General features: G+C 35.5%; 1 protein-coding gene across 28 annotated transcripts in view; it reads left to right on the top strand.

Moving 5' to 3' along the window:
* Positions 1–25,487, top strand: part of PARD3 (par-3 family cell polarity regulator) — a 649,441-nt gene that overhangs the window by 479,439 nt on the left and 144,515 nt on the right. For 25 of the 28 annotated variants that reach the window (XR_012030741.1, XM_072825188.1, XM_072825187.1 and 22 more), the window contains 2 exons: positions 7,252–7,362; positions 19,173–19,415. Coding sequence is in view for 27 of the 28 variants with exons in the window: in XM_072825188.1 (XP_072681289.1) it covers positions 7,252–7,362; positions 19,173–19,415 (354 nt within the window). In the remaining variant the exon portion in view is untranslated. The remainder of the gene's footprint in view (positions 1–7,251; positions 7,363–19,172; positions 19,416–25,487) is intronic. The other 3 variants (XM_072825191.1, XM_072825189.1, XM_072825182.1) reach the window with 1 other exon arrangement.

Below are 25,487 nucleotides of genomic sequence, written 5' to 3'. Positions count from 1 at the left end.
AGGCAGAGACACAGACAGAGGGAGAAGCAGGCTCCCCGCAGAGAGCCCGATGTGGGACTCCATCCTGGGTCTCCAGGATCATACCCGGGCTGAAGGTGGCGCTAAATCGCTGGGCCACCAGGGCTGCCCTGTTTGTGTTTTTTTAAAAGGGTTCTTTTTTTTCTGGCTATCAAGCAACCCAAATTTAGTTTATTAAATCTAATCAGACTAGCGCTGATGAAAACTGTACACAATCAGAACTGTACAAAATTCTCGAGTTTGTGAATCTCCTTTTAAAGAGAACCCCTGCTAAACTCTGCCAAGTTAAAACTGCATCCCATTTTATAAAAGCACTATCAAGTTGTCATGTACCCTTTCTAAGCCTCCGTTCTCATCATTGTTGATTACTAAGATTTTTTTTTTTTTTTTTTTGCCTAAATAGGAGCTTTCTGTTTTTCATAATCAGCTTCTCTTCCCTGATTCATCCAGCATTGCCACAATCTACTGCTGAGCAAATCAATGTGCTATCATGGTAGCGATTTCTTAAAATGCCACTAAAATATGTAAGATCCTGAATGGGAAGGACATATGAGAAGAAGTGACTTTTGTTTTGTTTTGTTTTGTTTTTTCTTATTTATAAAATGGAGGCTGAGGCACAAAAAAAAAAAAGGGCCAGAAACTATGAATGTGTTATTACAAATGATAAATGCACATGGTGAATTCTTGCTGTTTACCCTTTGATTGGGTTTGGGCAGTTTCACATGCTTCTCTGTTGCCTGGCAGTATTTGCATATGTCAGTACAGACAATTTGGACTTATGGGGCAACATTGCATTTAGAAATATTGGCAGGGACCTAGCAATGGGCATGGGGGTAGTTTTTCCGATCCTTTCCAATGGTTGGGGATCAGTTCTTGATGTTGCCTCCAGATTCCTGGCCTTCATAGACAAGTTCCATTTGGGAACAATGTCCTTTGGATCTCATTGCTGCAGGAAATGCAAGATTTATCTCATTTATTTCAACAAAGATGGTTTGCTTGGCTGCTCTAATTATAATAGCATAAAATGACTGCCTGGTTCCTCAAGTTTTTGATGTGGCTGGTGTGGTTAAAAAAGAAGTCTTGGGTCTAAAGTCTGGCTCTGCTACTTACTTGCTATCTGGCCTGTGAAATCATTAAATTCTCCTGAAGCTCCCCCTAAAGAGAAGGATGATAACACCTGCCTCACATGCTGGTTGTGGAAATCAGTGAGATAAAGTACATAATAAAAATTCAATAAATTCTAGTTCAATGTAATGAAGTAATCAAAAGAGCATTCAACAGGTGTTCAATTATATGTATCACTTAGGATTTACATAAAGTGAACTTCATAGGTCTGGGAATTTCAATTTTTCTAGGAGTATCTGAGTTCAGACCCACTGAGATCTCTTGAGCTAGCTATGAGGTGACCTGAACTCTGTCCCTAGTTTGCAGTGTGACTTGGGGCAGCTCTGCATACCTCTTGGTCCTCAGTTTTTGTTTGTCAAATACAAACATTGACTGATCATTAGTCTTTAGTTTTCAGAAACGTGCACATATACCTTCAGTGTATATGGGTAAGAGTGTGGTAGAGCAATCTACAAAGATACATGGTTAGATTTTTTTTTCAAGCAGAATTTAGAACAGTTTAAGACTTTAAGACAAAAATAAATTCATAATTGTATTAGAGAGTGATGAGTTGAGAGAACTCAAGGCTGACAACTAAGATTGAACCAGAATTAATTGAAAAGATTTTCTAGAGAAACTTGGATCAAAACCATTTAGGAAAAACATGACACAAAATATGATGATAGAGGAATGGTGTTAAAAGCTCATGATTTTGCTTTGATTTGAGTGAACATTGTGTTTCTGAGGCATTGCAGAGAGTTTGATTGGAACATAGAAATAAGACAGGACAAGGTATTCTATTTTGCTGTACTGCAGAATCTTGAATCCAGCTCATTTAACAGCTAATATCTCTCAAAGGTCTTTAGGGTAAATGGCAGCATTGACACAACAGTCAATGGTCAAAGACAGATTACTATACTAACTGTGTCTACAAAGAATACCTGGAGGTTTCAAAAAGAGATATGAGTTTCCAGAGAAAGGAAAAGATTGAATCATGTGATGGTGCAAAAATATAGAAATAAAGGGCAAAATACAGGGCAGGGTATTGAGTTAGATGACCATGTTGACCACTCCAGTGTCGAAGTTCGGTGTTGGGAGAGAACGGATGGTTTCTGGTCACTGATAACTGAATTTGTATTTGAGCAATTTCAGTTCTCTCCCCCAGGCAAGCAGTATCATTTAACCTACCCACTAGGGTAAATAGTAAGGCAAGAATTGTAACAAAGCCTCCTTAGGAATGAAGATCTTGGTAATGAGCAGTGAGAAATACCAACTTTCTAGGTGACATTTCAGTGATTTTTGTTTTTGAAGAAATTCTTATTTTAAAAATTATTCCTCAAAGCTTATAAGATAATTGGTGTTGGGTATTCCGTTCATCTATTTTTAAGTATGGCAGAAGATTTTTAGGACTTCTACTATATCAAGTTTTCAAATATGATACTAGAAAAATCCACTTCATTACACATCCAATTATATTTTTATTTTATTTATAGTAGGATATTGTGTGTTATATCACTCAGCATAATTTTTTCTGAAGGTCTCTAATTTTAGTAGCAATATAATAGTAAGATATTTCAATGTTATTTATATTGCAGGGAGAATTAGGTTAATTTGCTAAAAACTGAAATGATGGTTCAATAGCACGAAATTCTTATCAATAAATTTTTAATGACAGTTATTTCTATATGAAAACAAGAGAATTTTGTTATGATCCTTTTTTTTTTTTTTTTTCCTTTTTCCTCATTCATCAACAAGTGCATGTTTTGCCCATTATTCTTTACTATAGTAATAAATACGGCCGATCTGGCAGTTGGCAATGATCTCATTTGTAATGCGTCATAGTGAAACCCATTTAGCAGATTACTTGGAGCTTATTTTAGCTGAATGAAAACATTGCTGTATTCTTTATGAAGAAAGCCATATGTTTAAGAAGTGTTAAGAATTGTATTCTGATAAGACAGGTCTCATCCGGCTGTATCTTTCTGTGAAGGAGTCTTCAGGGGCTTGGTGGCATTTTCATTGCGTTTTCTTCATGCAGCCACACTTCTGAAATTGTTCTCTATCAACATCTTCTTAAGCTATTTTTCTTTTTGTCTCCATGTTAGTTTGTTTTATTTTGCTTTTGAGAGAGAGAGAACACATGAGCAGGGGGAAAAGGAGAGAGAGAATCTCAAGCAGACGCCCTGCTGAGTGTGGAGCCTGTCACAGGGCTTGATTTCATGACCCTGAGATCCTGACCTGAGCGGAAATTGGGAGTTTGCTGCTTAACTGACCAAGTTACCTTGGCACCCGTGTCTCCATGTTTTTAAAAAGTCATTCCCTTATGTTAATATATCCTAAGATATGACTAGAAAGTTCTTCCTGAGGAGGTGCAGTCTAACCACTTTCTATTCTAGCATCACATTCATTGGATAGTGGGGCTTTCTGTTTAAACCTGTTGCAGGTGGGCGGTTAGTCAGAAGGCAGTTCCTAAAACTATCCTTTGCTGAAAATGGGTTTTCTTTCTGGACATACCATTATTACCTGATTTTTTTCAGCTTCGCTGTTCTTTGGAAAGTGACCCATTTGAAATTCACCTGTGGCTTTTAAAAGATAATAAATTAAATGTAATTGGTATCTTCCAAGTTTTAAGCTGCTTGCTATTAAATGATTGTTTTCATGTTTTCTTTCATAAGTTGACCCCTGACTTCAGCTGTGACACTGACTTTGCTAGTACATGTGTAGCTAAAATTTTTCAGTAATGTCCCCCCTCTTTGCAGGAAGAATTAAACAACTATAAATTTTTTTTAAAGATTTTATTTATTTATTGACACAGAAGGAGAGAGGCAGAGGCACAGACAGAGGGAGAAGCAGGCTCCATGCAGAGAGCCCAATGTGGGACTCGATCCTGGGTCTCCAGGATCACACCCCAGGCTGCAGGCGGCACCAAACCGCTGTGCCACCAGGGCTGCCCTAAACAACTATAAATTAAGGAAACACTGGAATATGTTGGCAATGAGAGTGAATGAGGGCATAGCTCTGTTCTTTATCTTTTTATGCTCTAGAATGATCGGTATATTTTTTTTCGCCTCTTTATTCTGTCAAAAAATTACAGCTAAGGGACTCATTTTTATCCCAATTATAAAGTAATCTGCTGTGCTTTTTAGGACGGCTTAAAGAAATCACATGATTTATTAACTCAAGTAGGCATTAAAGGAAATGTCCAAATGGTAACCTATAAACATTTTATCTGTCCTTTCTTTGCATTTTAATATCAGTCTTGAATTTATAATTTCAAACGAAAGGTATACTATAACAGTTTGATAATAAATTTTCAAATAATAAAATAGTATGTTTTGGTGATTCAGGGGACAGCCTAGGACACTAATATTTTCATATCAAATAAATGAGAAAAAAATTCAGTTCTTAAATCTGAGTCAAGATTCACTTTTTTATTCTTTTTAATCCTGCATACTTAAAAGTTGAAAGCTCATAGACTGAGATCTAAAACTGAAAGTTTTTCCACAAAGTAGGCTCAAGATCATTTTAAAAAAAATAAAAGATCTAATATAGCTAATTAAGCTCAGTGTTAAGTTTGGGACCAAAAATATTTAAACGGTATTAAAACATGGAAAAGCCAACCACTCTCAGTTTTTTCTCATATTATTAGCTCAAAGGGATGATGTACATGATCTTCCTATAAGATTAAACTATAACTTTTGGTGCAGAGAGACATACAGTTGATCCCTGAACAGCACAGGGGCTGGGGTGCTAAACTCCTGCATAGTTGAAAATCCATGTGTGACTTTTGACTCCCCGTAAACTTAACTAGGAATAGCCAACTATTGACCTGAAGCCTTACTGATAATGTAAATAGTCAACTAACACATATTTTTATGTGTTACATATTATATTCCTACACTAAAGTAAGCTCTTAGAGAAAAGAGAATGTTCTTAAAATCATCATAAGGAAGAGAAAATACATATACAGTGCTGTAGCGTATTTATAAAAAAAAAAATCCGGGTATAAGTGGATCTATGTTGTTCAGGGGTCAACTGTGTATCTTGTGTCATGGCATCGTGTTTCTTAACTAGGATATAGGTTTGAATGTAAGTAATCTAGAATATGAACCAGCACAGTCTTTAAAAGCAACACAAAATAGGTCAATGTGGCAACATTGTATCATTGGAGGGATATTGATGAACTGAAAAACTTAATGGTTAAAATGATTTACCTTTAGGAATCCATCTTGCCAGTAAATATCATGTGTTAAGACTTGAACTTACACTTTTCTTAATGTCAGAAATACACTTTATATTTCCAGATGTCTTAGTGTTGCAAAATTTTCAAGATGGAAATACATGGAAGCTTTAATACCATCTACATGCTGATGATGCTCAGATTAATTTGTCCAGCTTCATGCTCTCCCCTGAACCCCCTGTAGATGCTTAATAAATTTTTGTCAAATGAAGGAACATTATGTTTTAAATGTTGGCTCCTGCTGAGATGTATCAGTTTTTTATGTTTGCTCTTTCATTTATTTATTAATTCATTCTATAAAGTTAGTCATTATGCCTCTTAGGCATTATTGATATATTAACAAAAATAAAGGCAAAGTGTTTATTTTTAATGCTTTGTATTTATTAATTTTAAAAGCATTGTACGTATTTTATCCTTTGTGAGAAGTGGTCAGTTCTTAGGGATTTCTTTCCTCTTTTTCTTTTTTGCAATTGCAATGATCTTCCAGTTTCTAGATACCATTACAATTTAAGGATAGATTTGCTTTATAGAAATTAACTTTGTAGGCAGTTTTGAATGCTTTCTAATAATGTAATTTTTAAAGGAAGAGTGATGGTGATATTTTGACTTTTTTTCTATTTTAAGATTTTAAAAACATTATCTTTTATTTATAGACCCCTCTGCAAACAGTGTTACTTTAGTAAATATTCCCATGTACACTTCATGTATAAACCAGTATTTGAAATCAGATTCATGTTAATAGAAGAAAGACCTATGCTACCAACCAGGTTATTAATTAAAATACTTCTTTTTTTCTTTTACATCAGTTTTGGAATAGCCTTTTTTTTTTTTTTTTTTTTTTACTCCTCCTTTCAGTATGATTAATTGTACAGCATAAGCCAGATTCCTACTTTGTCCTCTGAAAGAAATATGCAATATATTTTATATATTTATGAATGCTTAGTTGAGTAACTGCCTATAAAAGATTTTTTTTAAACATCTAGTGACTACATGACTAAGATGAGTATTATTTGAGGGTATGTAGTACATACATTCCAGGCAACATGCTCTTTTTTAGAGAAAAGCAACAGAGCAAGACAAAGAATTTATAGCAAATCTAGGCTCCTGAGATATTTTGGATGCCAGAATGGAGTATTAGTGTTTTTGTAGAGAGCCTCCAGCTCCGTGGCCATCTGTGAAAGTTTGTGTGGACTGGTTTTTGAATCATGTATCTGTTCCTCATGTTTGTTTTTGATCAGATATAGAGTTTGAAGGCAAAGATGCCACAATCAGCAATTACTTTTCATTGGTTTCCAGAATCGAATTTGATGAGGATGCCTTAAAGCTTTCAACTTCATAAGCTCAAAGTGTTATAGCAATGTAAATTATCCTTTGTACCTTAAACCTTGCAAACATGGCCTTGTTTGTCAGTTTTTAAACTATGATAAATGTTTCCAATAAACCTGACTGAAAATAAAGAAGACTAGTTGTTTATGGAGAGATTATTAAGTAGATGATTGTGAATTCTCATTCTTTAGTCACAAGAGCAACCTATTCTAATGCAGATTTTTGGCCTCTAGCATTTGAGGTTTTCAGCATTCAGTTCTATACATTTAGTAATTGTGCAGTAAGGATTAACTGAAAAGTTGCTTATTTTTGTTTTGCCAAAAGAAAAGTGAGGATTGAGGCCATTTTCAAAAGGGTTGTCTCTGGAGAGTTGCAATTAAAAATGAATCTAATAATGGTGATTGAAAATATTCATAATGGGCAAAAACTAGAGAATTGCAGGAGGCCTTTTGGCCCTCATTTTGAGCAAGCTCGCATTTCATTGAGTACATATGTCTTTGTCACAAAAGAATGAAAACTCATTTTGTATATATTGACAAGTTAGAATTTTTTGTTATCAACAGGTTTGGCAAACATCGAAAAGATGACAAGATTGAGAAAACGGGTAAAATAAAAATACAGGACTCCCTTACGTCAGAAGAGGAGAGGATACGAATGAAGCAGGAACAGGAGAGGTAGACTTCAACCATTTGACTAAACTCACCAGATAGAGCTTTTTGTCCTTTCTACTCTTCTTTCTTTTTCTTTTTCTTTTTTTTTTTTTTCCCTAATATGAAGAATTTATTCTCAAAAGGAGTTTTTAGTTTTTTGGTGTCAGTCCAAATATTGATGGTTGTGGGATTAATGTAAAGAAAGATTAAAAAAAAAACACTGTATATTTATTTGAGGCATTAAAGTGAATTTAATGGTTAAGATCTTTGCCTAACAGATAGTAGGGCATATTAAATGAATTAAATAAACGTTAAGACTAAATTTATGATCACATTTAAAATCACAAAGAAATATTTACAAAGTTCCATTTCATTTATGTATCAGTATATAGTATTTTTATATACTGATAAAAATAATTATAATTATAATTATAATTTTTAAGACTATTTCTCTGGAAATAAAACTCTGAATTTTTATAGTTCACTTAAAATATTTTTATCTATAATAAGAATTGAGAAGGCTTTTGTGCTATGTTGTCTTCCTCTCAAACCTCATGTTTGTTTCTTTTTTTTTCTACTTCCCTATCATATTTTATGACATTTTCCACTTAAACTTGATTGCATCTTTTCCAGAAAATTTGTTATCTGTTGTTGAGCCATTCCATTGTAAGAACCCCAAGACCGCGAAATGAATGAAAAATTACTTTAAGCAGATAATCGAAAACCATTTTTATAAGTGATTAGAATTTCTCTTGTAATTCCCAGGGGATGAGAAAGCTGCCTCGCACTTCTGTTATTAGAGTTTACAGGCTCGCAGGGCGTTCCTCCGTATCTTCATTTGGCAGTTTCAGAGCTGCCACAGCAAGAGACCCTCTACCTGTTGTATTTTTAATAACCTGGGGAATGAGGAAGTTTCTGGTGCCTTGATGAAGGCTAAAAGACTCAATATTGTCCATAACTAACATGAGAATCCAGCAGCTTCACTTCCAGATTCTCACTAACAATTCTAGAGTCGAGGCCCTTTCGAGTCTTACGCTTAACGAATGAAAGAACTAGAAAGAATATTCTATCGTGGTTTTCTTTCGAAGAGATTAATGTTTGGATATTTTTCCATTCATCCTCTCCCTCGTTTGAGGCTTTAGGCTAGGATAGTTACTCTGATTCTCTTGGCTTTTCAGAGTATTAAATATGTAAATGGGAGAAACAGGGACTTAATTTGTGATGCAAGTCTGGGTTTATTCTTCTGGTTCTTCCCCAAATTTTTGTTTTTTTGAATCCTTCCATTTTCTTGCTTTCTAGGACTCTTTCTAATCCTCACCAATTTTGGGATCCCTAAACTCATGAATAAGCTCACTGTTGTCAGGACAGGACACACAGTATTCCTTAGTGTGTGCAATATGGCATTTAATTGCTCAGTGCTGTAAACTTCCATCCTAAGAGACTGTAGAAGAGAAGTGTATACCAGCTAAATGAATGTCCTCAGATTTATCCACAGGCAAATACGTGGTTTAGTTGGAGAACAATCTAAGCGATACAGACATTTTACTTCTTCCCTATCTTGATGCGAACCACAGGGGATAGCTTCATTAGTCCTGTACGGTTGTCCATATTTGCAATATTCTTTTCTTGCAGTTTAAGATGATTACTGTGTTTCAATGCAGAATTCTCTCAACACTTTCCAAGATACTTGTTATAATGCATAGTCAAGTTTTGCAGCCAAACAATGATTTTTACATAATGGTTTCACTTGTATTATTAATTTGCCTAAGGCACAGTTCACTTTCAGTTTTGCTTTTAATCTCCATCTCTGTACCTCTAATGATGCAATACTTCTGGGAACTAGGTTGGTCATAATGAATTTACAATGTACAGGAGGCCTAGAATAAAAATCTTTTAGGGTCAAGGAACAGTGAATGGTCCATTAAAAAAATCAATTAGCTTCATAATTTAAGAAAACTATTATTCTCTGACTTTCTATTTCAGTAACAGTTTTTACAAGTATGTTTTATTTAAATTTGTGGATCTTGTAATAAAGCGAGTGAATGCATGAGACATACTGAATTACATAAGTGAAGTTTGTTTAGTATTTGTTATTTGGCTAGAGCAAATCCTTCCCTTCTTTGTGCGTCCTCCTTTCTGTTCTGTCTGTTGGCATTGGTGGTGCTTTGTTTGAGAATGGAATTGCAGATTCTTTGGGAAGAATTTGGGTGGAGGACTAGATAAAAATGAAAAAACACTGCTTATATTCTCAACATAGCTTTTGCTTCACTGTGGATTAGTAGAGAAGCACCTCCTTTAACATTCTTTACCACTGTTGCTATTTGAGTTCCCAAAATTATTTTGGCTCACTTCATATAAAAATAGAAAACTTGACATCCCCTGGTTATTAATTATGACATGTCCATATATAAAAATATTTTTGTCTATATGTATCCATGAAGCCTGACTATGACTGAAAATATAAATATGGAACAAGTGAAAGGACAATGAATATAATTTAAAATGTGTTTTCCTACCAGGTTAAGATCTATTTGGATAGTGAAAGTAAATTAGATTCTTCTGAGCATGGGTCTGAGACTTCATCCTTGCTAACATCCTCCTCTTTCCTTCCACTTACTGCCATCCCTTGGAGGTAGGGTCTTGTATAAATACTGTCCACATAGGAGAAGTGAATGAGGAAGACCCCAGCATGGATGTGTCCTCTGACTCTGCGAGTCCTGCCCTGCCAACACCCTGAGCCTGCTTGCCTGGGCTCTCTTCCTGAGAGACAAGGAGTATGGGTAAAATTAGCTGGTCCTGTGATGTGCTATTTTGACTTCTAGCTCCAGACTCCAAACGTAGGTATCTTAGCCTTTCAGAGATGCTATTGGCCACTTTTGGGCTAGGTGGGGAAATGAAGGCGAGTGATGGATATTTGCAGCTGAGGTATGAATTCAGTGCTTTACTGCCCTTACTAGTTTGTCTCTGAGGCGTGCCCAGAGACAAAGCCTCTGTTGTTTCTTTTCCACCACAAAAAAGGATTGGACTCCAAAATAGAACATATTTAATTCAATGACCTGTGTCACTTCAGGCCCACTTAGCTACCATTATCTTGACCAAGAATCCAAAGTAATGTTTGGCTTTCTATTGAATTTTTGCTCCCCTGGTATCTCTACTTGGGTGCTAAAGGTTGATATATAGGCAGTGTGGTGTGGGAGTTTCCCAAACAGTGGCTAACAGGAGAAAAAGGGTTCCATGTACAAATGTGTTTGAGAAACACTTGGTTAAGCCAATTTATGCATATTTCTTTACTCCATTATTTCTCAAACCCTACTTTTGTTAATAGACTTTGTGAGTCACGAAGATATGAATAGAGATTCATCATGTCCTAAGTTATTTGTTCACAGAACATCCCCCTTCACTTGTTGTTTTCCATGATATGCCAGCATCTCTCAGGATTCGGTCCCTGGGAAATCTTGGTGGCAAGTGAAGGCCATTGGCTCCTGAGTTAGCCATTTCAAGCTCACTCATCTGACTGGCTGTGGAACATCAGGTTGATTGTTTCATAGAATCAGGAGCAAATGTTGAGCAGTGTTTGCAACGTGCCTCCACATTATGGCTTCTGTTTTGTGTGCTTATAAATCTTATTCCTGAACTTTCATTTTCTGCTTTCTCTTTCCTACATGTTTCTTGCCTGTTGAAAGCATATACTTTTTTAAGGTTTGATTATAATGTATTCTAGTTCTAAATCCATAGAAAATTTGAAAGAAAAACCATAAATTTAAAAATTCTCAATCAAAATTCTCAATATCACAAAAAGGTTAAAATCCCGCTTAAAATTATGACTGTTTTCAAGGTAAGAAATGGGGTTAAATATTGTCCCTCTTGGAAATTCAGCATAGATGCCAAATTGTAAGCTTGAATACTGAGAGGTGGCAGTTGTTAGATTTACATGGCAGGGTAAGCTGAAGGACTGATGAGTTGAGCCACGCAGCTTCCAAAGGCCACCACTTGCGGCATTTTGCGGGGCAGATGCAGCATTCATTCAGTTGACCACAGACTGCTATTACATTGAACCATTGCTTCCAGTTATCTTGCAGTTTAAATTTCATTCTGCCCTACCTTTAGGTTTTATTTGATAAATGTCTGTAATACTGATTTTTAGAGATCCAGGAACTTTATTCCCAGAATGAAGCTTCTGGATGACAGTGCAATAGGTTGGGGGTTGAATGTTTCCCAAAAGAGTTAATTGCAAGGCCCTAAACATTGTTTTGAAGATATTTAACAACTATCTAATGTGTAGCAATCCAAAATTCATTTTAATTTTTTCTGGTAAACTAATATTAGTATATTTTATCTTCTGTAGACATTTACAGCATTTTTTTTTTTTTATTAACATCACTAAAGGTCAATTTTGGTTTCTTGGAGTATTCTAAAAAATGCATCATGGTTATTCCATGTATTGACGTTTTGTAACTTTGGAGGTAAAATATTTGGGATATAACTAATTTAAGTACACCATAGATTTCCATCCTGAGGAATGGATCACTCAATAGCGATCCTCATGCCTGTACCTTTTCTGGATATACAAAGACCATACTTCATATCCATAAAACAGTTATTTTCATCTTACTCTACTGCAATTAGTGCTAAAAGCCATCTATTGTAAAAGCGAAAATCCTAATGAACAGAAATGTTACAAGAAGTCTTATGTGTTTTATCTTCATCATGCATCATCCATTTTAATTACAGAAAAGGGTGGTGAATACTGTGACAAGAGTCTAGAATTAAAATCATTAATTGATGTCAAGCTGAAGAGAGACTGTTAGCATGAATTTAGTGACAGCAGGAAAGAAATTAACCTTATTACTTTATTTAGTATATTACATTATTTTGTGTATTGTTGTCTATGCAGGTTCAAGGCAATTTCATTATCATAATGGAAAGTACTTTTTTTTAACAAAAGGAAGAGGTACAGATATTATGTTTGAACATAACAAATTGACATAAATTCTTCACTTGTTAAAAGTCTCACAAAGTTTTTAAAGTTTTAATTTTTTTTTTTTTTTATGTATCAAGAATAGGGAAGCAGTGCGTGATGATGTTGCTCATCTACATCAGTCACTACAGCTGTCTGCCATCATTTAGACCTCAGAATAGTTCTCTTGTTTATAAGTACGAAGGACTGTCTGAAATGCTTAAAGCAATAGACATTTATTTCTTTGGCTAAATTTTGGGCTAATCAGTTACTTCTGTCATTGCTGAAGTTTGGCCCAAGATAAATTGGTTGGTTAATGCTAAACAACAACCTGACTGTTCAAAAAACGAATGGCTCTTACATCTTAGAGATAATTTGTGACCTCAGGGTCATGATAAAAGAATAGAGGGGGTGTCCTTTTAATAGCATTGACCATCTGGAACTATTAAAGGCTGAACTGCAGTGTACTCAACTGTCTTTTTTTAAAGTTTCCTTAAGAAACTATATTATTTTTCTTGAGACACCCAAAATATTTTCTCATCTGAGTCAAATATTTCTTTTCTAATTAAATCTCTCTAGAAAGAATGAAAACATATTAATATGTGTTCCAGAGTCCCTTTTCTCACTTTAGAGTAAACAAGACATTCAAATATAAAAGTACATATTAAAGACAATCATTGATATCTTTTGTTAATCTATGAATTGTCACTAAAATTCACAAAAAAACATAGTGCATTCTTGGCTTTAAAAATCTACCTTTCAGTGCCATTCATATAGCAGCAAGCTTTATTAGCAATAATTCCTAGACTGAACTTTTTAAAAAGTTTTAAATGCACATTGGTCCAACCTGGTTACCAAATTCATTCTCCTGTTGCAGGTCAAGCCCCACTTCCTGGGCCACAGGCAGGCTGTAGTGGCATTCTGAAGTTTTTAGCACAACGGTGAGCCAGTGAGCCCCCAGAGAGAGAAGGGGGACTCAAACAGCTTTCATGGCTTTGAGCATAAACTCATTGGTGGTGATAAGATAAACAATAAAAATATACATTTTTATGTTATTGGAGCTTAGAAAAAAAATTAATGCTTTTAGTAGATAACACTGTAATGTGTATTGGATTCAATGATTAATGGCAATTAGTAATAGTGTACAAATTTGGGTAAAAGGAAGCAGATGAGAGCTGGGCTTTATGAACAGTACCTCATGCTGCCGAGCACTTCTTCTGAGCAATTGACTTGTTAGAAATTGACTCCCAAAATGAAGATTAGTTTCTGTGTATTTAGAACAAAAAAGAACATTCAGTTCCAGGATCCATCAATAATAAATTGAAATTATTGTGCAAGAAATTTGGGAAGATTATTTAGGTTTCATGCTTCCCTTGAGAAGAGAATGTTCATATTCTTTTGTCCTGATGGCTTCTTTTCTTAAGAGAGCTGCATTTTCCAACATAAGTAAGTTAAATTTTCTTCACTTTTAGTGACCTGAGGTTCAATTACCATAGAGTTCACTCACTTATAAACCAATCTGTTATTCCTCTTGATTTGGGGGAGTCCTCCAAATTCAGAGATTTTGGCTTTATTTCTGTTGTAGTCTTTCAAATTTCTACAGGTTCCCAAACTTCAAAACTTATGTGAATGCCCAGTCACTCCGTAGTGAGGTGATTCTCTGAAGGTGAGCAAATATAGTGGTAAAGTGGAGTATCAGATGAGTGATCATAATTGAGCTTCAAATTAATATCCCATTGAATCGAAGAAAGAAGTCATTTTTCTCTTCAATAGTTTTTCTGGTTGAATACAGTCAAAAAGACAGTATGATGGAAAGAATACAATGATCTCTGAACTTATCTGAACTTTCCATCATGAATATCCTGTATTTAGTGTTATATAAATACTTTTATAATAACATCCTTGACTGTCATAATCACTCCTAGGTGAATAAGTAGATTATAATAAGAAATCTAGTATAAATTTAGCTAACTTTGACATTAGAATTTGCCTCGTTATTTTTCTGATGGGTATTCTTTCTGCGGGACTTACATTTATTAGAGTCTAGTACTTTTTTTTTTTTTTTTTTTTAGAATCTAGAACTCTTCCTGATAAAAATTTTCTAACTTTTCAGTAGGCCCTTATGAATTAAGAAAATTATGGGTCCTCAACGCAGGAAATAATGTCCTTCTCAGGAGGTTTTGGGAAGATGTGAAACATTTTTTCTTGCTGACATGGCTGAGGACACTGCTTGATGACGTGGCTGGAACCAGTTGTGCAAGAAGTCTTGCACAATAACAAATTAGCCTTTCTCAAATGTCATTGGACCCCTGTAGAGGAACATTGAGCTAGGTGAATTAACTACTTCCATTTTATAGCTGGGAAATAAAAGAAATTAGAAACAATTTACCTGGCAGGCCCAAAATGTGGATAAACAAGACTAGCTTCATGATGATAAGAGGCTTGATGTAAGAGTTCTTGATGTAAGAAGAAAGCAAGGGAGAAAAATGCACACTTTGCTTGCAGTGGTATCTGACAATTTTCCAGCTTTTTAAAAATCTTTTTATTTTGAAATGATTTTAGATTTATAGGAAGTTACAAAGATGGTACCATTCGTCCAGTTTCCACCAACTGTTAAAACGTACATGGTGATAGTACAATATCAAAACCAGGAAATTGGCATTGCTACCATGTGTGTGTTTAGTTGTGTCATCTAATCATGTGTGTCATTTTGAGAATGCTATATCAATGAAATCTTACCATACCTGACCTTTTGAGATTGACTTTTTTTCCACCTAGCATAATGCCCCTGAAATCGATTCCAGTTGCTGTGTGTATCAATAGTCTATTTGTATTGCTGAGTAGTACTCTGTGATAAGGATGTACTTTGGTTTATTTGACCACCTGTTGTCACATATTTTGGTTATTTCCAGTTTTTGAATATTAGAAACAAAGTGTCTATGGACATTTGTGTATGGGTCTTTGTCTAGACTTAAGTTTCTATTTCTTTGGGATAAATGTCCAGAAGAGTAATTGCTAAGTGGAACCATAAGTGTATGTCTGGTTTTATGAGAAACTGCTAGACTGTTTTCCACAGTGGTTGTACCATTTTACATTTCCAACAGTAATGTATGGCAGGTGCAGTTTCTTTGCATCCTTGTGAGCATTTGATATTATCACTTTTTTATTTTAGCTGTGCAGTAATAGCTCATTGTGGTCTTAATTTGCATTTCCCTAATGGCTGGTGATGTAGAAAATCTTTCATGTACTTGCTATCAATACAACTTTTCAAAGAAATATTGCTTCATGTCTTTTGCTCTTCTAATTGGATTTTCTCATTGCTGCATTTTAAGTGTTCTTTACCTATTCTGGACTTGAATTCTTTGTCAAATATGTGGTTTGCAAATATTTTCTCTCTGTACTTACCCTTTTTTTTTTTTTTTTTTAGGATTACTTATTTATTTATTCATGAGAGGCAGAGAGAGGCAGAGACATAGGCAAAGGGAGAATCAGGACCCTAGGATCACAGCCTGAGCCAAAGGCAGATGCTCAACCACTGAGCCACCCAGGCTTTTCTCATCCTCTTAATAGAGTCTTTTGGAAAGGAAATGCTTTTAGTTTTGATGACATTCAGTTTTCTGTCTTTTCTTTATGAATGATGCTTTGATACCATTTTTAGATATTATTCCGCTCGTGTTAGGTCCTAAAGATTTTCTTCTAAAGTATTATAATATTACATTTTCACATTTAAATCTGTAATTCATTTTGGATTGATTTTTGTATAAGGTATGATGTGTAAATTCAGGGGGTTTGTTTTGTTTTGTTTTGTTTTGTTTTGTTTTGTTTTGTTTCTGTTTTTGGCCTGGGACATTTATTTGTTCCAGCACTGTTTGTTGAAAAGAATGCTTTATTTCATTGAATTGCTTTTGCATAATTAAGAAAAATCAGTTGACCTTACTTGGCTATTTTTGGGTTCTTTCTTCTGTTCTATTGATCTGTGTGTCCATCCGTAGATTCCACACAGTGTTGATGACCATGGCTATGTTCCAAGTCTCAGAATCAGGAAGTGTGGTTTTCCAGTTTATTTTTCTTTTTTATAATTGTTTAGCTACTCTATCCTTTGCCTTTCCATATAAATTTAAAAATAATCTCCTTTCGGGGACGGAGTGGCCAATGGCCTGCAGAGCAACATGCCTAAGTTTTATTGTGACTACTGCGACACATACCTCACCCATGACTCTCCATCTGTGAGAAAGACACACTGCAGTGGTAGGAAACACAAAGAGAATGTGAAAGACTACTATCAGAAATGGATAGAAGAGCAGGCTCAGAGCCTGATCAACAAAACAACCACTGCATTTCAACAAGGAAAGATACCTCCTACTCCATTCTCTGTTCCTCCTCCTGCAGGGGCAATTATCCCACCTCCCCCCAGTCTCCTGTGTCCTCCTCGCCCTGGTATGATGCCAGCCCCCCATATGGGGGGCCCTCCCATGATGCCAATGATGGGCCCTCCTCCTCCTGGAATGCTGCCAGTGGGACCTGCTCCTGGAATGAGGCCACCTATGGGAGGCCACATGCCAGTGATGCCTGGGTCCCCAATGATGAGACCTCTTGCCCGTCCCATGATGGTGCCTACTTGGCCCAGAGTGACTCGACCAGACAGACAAGGAGAGACAGGAACCTCTTTATATTAATTTTATATTACTTGTTCTACTTCACCAGGAGATCATGGTGCTGTGACTCTGGGTGTTTTCTAACAGCATGACAAGGAAGACTTGCTTCCCTTTCCTATCAAAGAGAGAATAGTTTTTGCAGGGGAGTAGTGGGACAAAAAAAAAAAAAGGCAATTTTCATTTGTATTGTGAAATGTGAAAATAAAATTGTCAACTGTTTTAGTTAAAAAAAAAAATCTCTATCTACAGGAATCTTTCTGGGGTTTTTATACGATTCTGTTAAACCTGGATATCAACTTGGGGAGAATTGACTTCTTTACTCTGTTGAGTCTTTGATTCATAATCCCCATAAATCTCTCCATTTTTTAGATCTGTGATTTCATTCATCAGCATTGTATAGTTTTTAGCATATGAGTCTTGTCCATATTTTGTTTGATTGATATCTATATGTTTATATCTATCTATAAAAAACCCTTCAGTTTATATCTGTTTATTCCATTTTTTATGCTTATAAATGGTATTCTTAATTTCAGCATCCATGTTCATTGACAACATATAGAAATACAATGGATTTTGTTTCTTGATTCTGTATGTTGTTACTTTGCTGAACTTGATCTTTAGTTCTAGAAGACTTTTATAGATTCCTTGGGGTTTTCTATGGATGTAGACCTGCAATGACATCATTATGTCATCCACAAATAAGAATGGTTTTATCTCTTTTAATTTTTCCAGTCTGTATACCACCCATGTCTTTTTCTAGGCTGATGGCATTTTTTAGAATTTCCAGCCCTCTGGGAGAGGAGACATTTCTGCCCTTTCCTAATCTTAAGCTTCAGCCTTTCTCCATGATGTATGATGTTACTAACAGATTTTTTTGTAGATGCTTTTTATCAAGTTTAGCAAGTTAGTTATAATTATTAGTTTTTTGGAGAGCTTCTGTCATGATGGGTGTTGAATTTTGTCAGATATTTTTTCTGCATCAGTTAATATGATCATGTGATTTTCTTCTTTAGCCTGTTAATTTGTTGGATTACATTGCCTTTTTGAATACTGAATCAGCCTTGAATTCCTGCAATAAGCATCACTTGTTCATGATTTTATATAGTGCTCAGTTCTATTTGGTGATATTTTTGTTAAGGATTTTTGTTTCTACATTCATGAAAGATATTGGCTCTTAGTTTTGTTTTGCTTTTTAATTTTTTATCCTGTCTTCATCAGACTTTTGTATCTTTTCCATATTCTTTTGAATATATACTTATACGTCATTTATGCTAGCAAATATGAAAAGAGCAAATAACTTTGCAATAAAATGTTAAACTCAGTCTAACATTTTGCTTTATATACATAAGACTTCACTTTTAAGTACACAGTTAAATTTATAAGTATGTAATGGAAATACTTTGCCAACAAAAAATCATTAAAATTCTATTGAGGGTTGTTTAATTATTTTTAGATAGCTAAGATCAAGTTAAGATATGAATTATATCAATATATTATAGGTTGAAAAGACCTTTCTACCAAGTAGCTCTCAACAAAATCTTAGGAAATATTTAAACAATCTTCAGTAAAAGTGGTTATTTAAGATCTGTTTCTTAGTTATAACACAGATAAGTTTTATTTCATGATTTGATTGGATGCATGCCTTCTAGTCCATCTCAGGATTTGCCAGTTCTGTATACATCAACTAAAATCAAAACTGGTGTCATTAAACAAAGATCTTCTTTTGCCATTAATAGAGAATTATGGTGTGGATTCATGTTTAGGCTTCCTAATATGTTGAATGTGTATGTTATATTTATAAGGAGTAAGATATATACAGTATGTACCCGCATATAAATATATACATATATAGTAGGTATGTGTGTGTAACTTTAAAAAAAAAATCACTTTTTAAAAAAAAAACATGAGTAAGACCCACATGGATATCTAAAGCTATCTGTTCCTGGTGAATTTCTAAAACTAATTAATGAGTGGCAATTAAGATGTAAATCATGACTATTATCTTATTTTCAAGAACAAAAGCTATTTGAAGTTATTACTTTGGAGCATCCATGACATTACCTTGACAATCTAAAATGACTTTAACATTGTTTATACCATCAATCTTCTTATAGCTGCATGAAATAAAATGTATTTTACAACATATTTTGATGAATGTTTCTATATGCAGCTCTTAGAAAAAGCATAGTTTCTCTTGTTTCAACTTTATTCTAATTTTACAGGATACAAGCCAAAACTCGTGAATTTAGAGAGCGACAAGCTCGAGAGCGTGACTATGCTGAAATCCAAGATTTTCATCGGACATTGGGTTGTAACGATGAGTTGATGTATGGGGGAATGTCTTCCTATGAAGGTTCTATGGCGCTCAACACCAGACCCCAGAGCCCAAGAGAAGGGCATATGATGGATGCTTTGTATGCCCAAGTGAAGAAACCACGGAATTCCAAACCTTCATCTGTAGACAGGTAGGCTCCAGGAGCAATCAAGGTATTGCTTCCAAATCAACTTTTATATAGTTTTTGACAAGGGAGTGGATTGTTCATCAATTCTCAAACCAGGACTGCCTTTTATTAATGGCCTTTAGAAAGCCGTTGTGTCTAAAAGTATTGAGTTTACACAAATCGAAGCTTAATGGAAAGAAGAGCAGAGGTTTTGATAGCTTTTCTAATGATTCCAACATATTTCGTCTTGTTCTTAAAATCACTTTAGACTGGAGAACTAAACTATAGTTTGTAGCTCAAATAAAAAGCAAACTTGAAACTATAGCTTTTTTACTTAAGCTGCATTTCCTTTTGTTGCTAACAGAGCCTCTAGTTATGGTAATTAAATAGATGGAGAGTGGCATGATTTGTTTGAATTATGATTTACTTAAAGGGCTGTTTTTTTTGGTGACATGATTTTCTATTATAAAAAAATTAGTGAATGAGATGTATAATATAACCAGTCTCCAAATTGGTTGTTAATAGCCACAGATCATAGGTGTGATTATGGATATTAATAGAGCACAAAGGAGTGAAATGTTGACTCTCTACTAATGACTACATATTTATTTCAAAATTTAACTGAGTATATGGCAATGTATTTATTAGTGGCTATATATTTATTTCAAATTCTGAAACATTTTAAAAACATAGTTTTCTAACTTGCCATTTGTATGTTCAAACACCTTATAAAGTTTAGTTCATGAAGAAAATAATTCTCATTTATTTTTATCTGAAACATAAGCATGTTGTCATAAACAATATACTAATCTCATCATATATTATAATGGTCTTATAATCATTGCTCTCTAGAGGAGCTAGGCTTTGAATGTTCGAACTAGGTTTCACCTAAGAGGTGTGGTTCTCAAACTTTGGCTTGCATCAGAATCACCTGGAGGGCTTCTTTGACCACAGATTGCTGAACCTTTCCCTAGAATTTTGATTCAGCAGGCCTACAAAGGAGTGGAGCCTAGAGTTTGCAGTTCTAACAAGTTTTGTTTTTTGAGGCTAATGCTGCTGGTCTCTGGTGCTGCACTTTATGAACCCCTACAGAACTAGAGAGGCGTTGGAATTAGTTTGTCTCTAGCACCAATGTGTTAACTTGGCTGCTATGTTTTCCAAACAGTCTATGTTTTAGTTATTTATTTCCAGCTATTTTTTAATAGAGGTTTGCAAATGTTAACAGATAACCTTCAGGCAAACCCAGAGGAAGCATTTTAAAAGGTAGCAAAAGGAGGTAGGCCTTAAGGTAAAACTCTAGTCAGTTTTCCTTTCTCTTCTTTCCTTTCCTTTCCTCTTTTCTCTTTTCTTTCTTTCTTTCTTTTCTTTCTTTCTTTCTTTCTTTCTTTCTTTCTTTCTTTCTTTCTTTCTTTCTCTTCTTTTGCTGGGTTTTAGATTATCTTTATTAGGAAAATCTGTTTGATGTTGACTGTAATGAGTAAGTAATATAAGTTAATATTTAAATTCCTTTGGCGTGATCACCTAGAAAGTACAAAGTGCTTGTTAACTAACATTGATGTGTCAGGACTCAAAGAATAAGGTCATTATCAGTAACAGTGTTTTCATAAGAAACTTCTTACTTGGTTTTTGTTCTATTTGTGAAAGCTTCTTGTAGAAGGTCAAATAGCACTTGAAGGCCTTGACTTGTCCCATTGAGAGTGGTTTTCTTAGGAGAAAGGACAGCACAAACATTGGCATTGCCCGTTAGTAACTTTTGGAAGAACTAAAAGAAAATTAATATTGTATTGATCACTGATAAAAAATTTTAAACATTCCCAGTTCCTCCCACATCTGGTTTGAAAATCTGGTAAGTAATGGATGTGCTTGTAGTGGTTGTTCACCTGGCTTCGAAATCCTACCTGTCATGAGGGACAGGAGTCCACAGGGATCTCTCCAGCCCCTGAGGGCCAGAATCAGTTGTTTAAATCCCAATTTAAAACCCCAGAGCCCTGCAAGAGTCTAAATCTCCCCTGACAATTTCTGCAGATTTTCAAAAGGACTTAGGTGCTCAGAGCACCATCTGCTACTGGACTCAGGCATCCTGCCTATGCTCTTGGCTCTGCACTGTGCTGAGCCCACACTGAAACTCAGCCTCCTAAACTAATTTCTTTCGAAACCCCACTTGCCAGAACATTTCTGAGGAGACTTTTGTCTTGGGGATGAGTTGTACCAGGCAGTGAACAGCTCAAAAATCACATCATAGACATTGCTATATTCAAAATTCCCCTCAGCCTCACTCAAGCATGTCCTAGACAGCTATGTACCACTGGGGACCTTCAGTTCTATGCATCTGAGCACCCCAAAGGGTGATTGGACTAGAGGATTTCTAAGGCACTGCCCACTCAAGAGAAAGAGACACTTTATTTTTTCTTTAAAAGGGATCACAGGAACTTTATAGATTTCTGTAATTCTTACTTTTACAGAGAACAAGATGTCCATCAAACAATGATATTAGTAATACAAAAAGTTGGGAGTTATCACACCTGTAAAGTGCTCACTTACCAACCTGTCACCAAATATGAATTTGGCTTGGAAATAACAGTATCACCTCTGCTGTCCTTTTCTGTCAGGGAGAAAGTGGTGGAAAAGTGGCTCTCAGACTTAGTAGTAATAGAGACCCTTTAAAGGACAATGTCTTGATACTGCCTACAGAATTAAATAGTTTTGATTATAATGTTACTTAAATATGTATAAAAATAAAATAGGGCTAAACTCCTTCTGTTTACAGCCATTATACAACTATAAAACCAAACATCTTTACAAATTAAATACAAACAAAACGACAAAACCATTACATTCAAATGAATAGCATTAATTTAATGTGGCCAATAATGTGTTTTAAAATCTAAACTCTTAGACAAATCATTAATATGGTGGTGGCTGCTCTTTGGCAAGTTCATTTGAGTTTGCGCACCTACCCACACAGGCCAAGGGCTGACTCCATTCCCACATCCTTTTCTCAGTAAGATTTCTGCAGTTCTTTTGCATGTTTGCACCCAGCTACCTTTGGCCTATATGTCACATCGATGCATCATTTACATGTGAAGTCCAACTTGCTCTAGTATCAGTAACTTGAGACAAAAAAAATGTCATTTCTTGGTGACTTCATGTTTGTGAACTTAAATTCAGACAGTGAAATAACACACTAATAAGATAATCTAGAAATGTTTATATTAAAAAGTAATCATTCAAATGAAAACAAAACACTTAACACTCCTCAGAGTGTATCTCCTGTATGAAGAATATAACCAATAAAGAAACTAACATCAGTTAATTAAATTTCACCAAAATTTGCAACTGGTGAACTGGTGCAACTTTATTCAAATTTTGGACTTCATGGGAGCATAGGTATTCAGTTGACCATCTGTTTCTGGGATTTTCATTGTTTGGTAAGAAAGCAGTATTCTGAATTTCATTGCTTAATCATTTTGATTGATCTTATAGTCAGAAACGTGCATCCGTTAGGCCCACATGGAAATAGCCAGGGCTAATTCATTAAGTGCTGTGAATTTGATGTCAAAATAGGATACTTTCTCAATTTCCACATATTATTTATAAAATGCTTTTTTTAATAGGGTCCCTTCATACTATGTCTAGAAATATTTACATGCTGGTTTAATTTGATGGACATATGAACTATTGCCTGACTGTATATGTTGGTCCCAGCGTCATTGTTTACTACTTTTTATTAACGATCTGGGTAACATTTTGACTTCTCATATTGGGTTGATGCTAAAGAGAAGCCACCCCTCCCTTCTGTTTTATGTGAATAACAAGGTTTGAACTGATAAAAACATTGGTGTGCTTATATTTTATCCTGATTATAACCAGAGACCTCAAGGATTTAGCTATGTAAATAATTCATAACTCTATATTTCTTTGGCAAGACTGTATTTCCTACTTGATTATTATATCTTCAGCTGGCTGGAATACTTACTTGAAAGTCTAATATGGTGCTCTCTGATAGATTTCTTCCCCACCATGGAAGACATCCCAGCTACCTGCCACCCAACACCTACTCTCTCCTTCCTCCTTGCTTAATAGAATCCCAATTTTGTTCAGGCTGTTCACCTTTGCAGTGAAAGGTGATTATGTGACATCATTATGACTAATGAGTTAGAAGTGGATCTGGGTGGAACTTTCTGCAAAGCTTGTTTATTTATGATAGGAAAAAATGGAGCCAATTCAGCTTTTTCCCTTTGCCATTTCCCCTTCTTCCTGCCTAGAACTTGGATGGGTGCTCCAAGGTTGGGTTTATCTAACAATCTTGAGGTTGAAGGCCATTGTAGAGGAAGATGAAGCAGCCTGTTCCCTTAAGCAAGGGTTCTAGTCCCGGCATGCCTGCCCTCTTTGTTACCTGTGCAACTGAGCCCCTTACTTGTCTAATTCATTCTTCATCATGTTTGTTTTATGGAGCCAAATAGCATTTTGAGTCTAGCAAATTATGCACATAAGAGCCCAGAGGGAATGATCATGCCCAGATCAAGACTGTCTAAAGAACTATCCCCTGGTCAAATCATCTCCATGATGTTTTGTGAAGTTAAATAGTGGGCAAAATGTTCCAGTGTTGCTTGATTAGTTCTACTTTTCACTTTATTTAGCCTGTACTTAAATAAATGTTACCAATCAAATGTCTGCTAGCATCCATCCTTCTTCACTCTGATATAGCACGATCTCCTGGCAACTCCTACCTCTATCAGCAATCCTGCTATGGAGCAGGAAGCAGTGGTATGTAATGTCCAGGAGCCTGAACTATGGAGTACACTCCCTGAGTCTGGTTCTGGGTTCTTCCACTATAAGCTGTGCAAACTCTCTGCTTCATTTTCGTCATCTGTAAAATAAGGATAATAATGACACTTACTTTATCAGGCTCTGGAAGAACTAAATTTGTCCATACATGTAAAGCACCTGGGTACCTGGGTAGCTCAATCGATTAAGCGTCTGGCTTTTAATTTCTGCTCAGGTCATGATCTCAGGGTCATGGGATCAAGCCCCAAGTTGGGGTGGGTGTGGGGTCCATGCTCAGTGGAGAGTCTGCTTCTCTCCTTCTTACCCTCCCCCTGCTTCCACACACATTCTCTCTCTTTCTCTTTATACACACACACACACACACACACTATAAATAATAAAAAATACATATAAAGCACTTATATAGTCCACAATAAACCCTATTTAAGTGTTTGATGTTGCTATTGTTTGTTAGGAAATGAGTGTTTTCCCTCAGGAAAGCACAGCATCCCCACCTGGATGCAGAAACAAGCAAAGAATAAAATTGAAATGAATTAAAGTAGGTTTTATTCCTTACACATAATATACATGTAAAAGTGGGCATGCAACTCTGCTGATACCACTTTAGTCGTTCAATCGCTTGGTCTCTAAGTATTCTCCGTAAGTCACGTCACATCATGAACATTTCTTTTTAAATTAGGACTTACTGGGTTCAGTACGAGGCCGAGTGCAAGTACTTGTAAGTGCTGAGTACTGTAAAGTGGCTTATTTGAGAGAGTAAGTAGGGTGATAGTTGTGGAAGAATGTTATCTCTCAGTTGATTTCAGGCCTTTGACAATTTGAAAGTCTTCATTTTGTACTTTCATGGAATTCTTTGAAGTTCTTCATGCTCTGTTTTCATGAGATTCTTGCTGATTCCAAGCTCCAAGCTTGCAAAGCTCCAGGGAAATATGGAGACTTGAACTTCTTTTTTTTTTTTTTTTTTTTTTTTGAGACTTGAACTTCTTAAACCTTGTCTAAAATTTTGACATTTCTATTTACATCAGATTATCTCCAGGCAGGGCAGACAGGCAGGAATCATGATCTTAAGAACTGTCACAGACTGCATTCTAGAATAGTGATTTTTCAAATTTTAGCTTGTATACAAGGAACCTGGAATACTTCTCACAAATGCAGCTTTGTTGACCTCTTCTCATATTCTGATTCAGTAGGTCTGGTTGGGGACTAAGAACCCACATTTTCAACAAGCACCTCAGTTGATTGTAATGCAACTGGTCCATTCATACTTTGGAAAGCACTACTCTTGGGCCAATGAAAACAAACAAAATA

Source organism: Canis lupus, chromosome 5, assembly GCF_048164855.1.
Source record: "Canis lupus baileyi chromosome 5, mCanLup2.hap1, whole genome shotgun sequence".
NCBI classification, from domain to species: Eukaryota; Metazoa; Chordata; class Mammalia; order Carnivora; family Canidae; genus Canis; species Canis lupus.
Note: the sequence above shows the minus strand (reverse complement) of the source record. Positions and strands in the feature narration are given on the sequence as shown.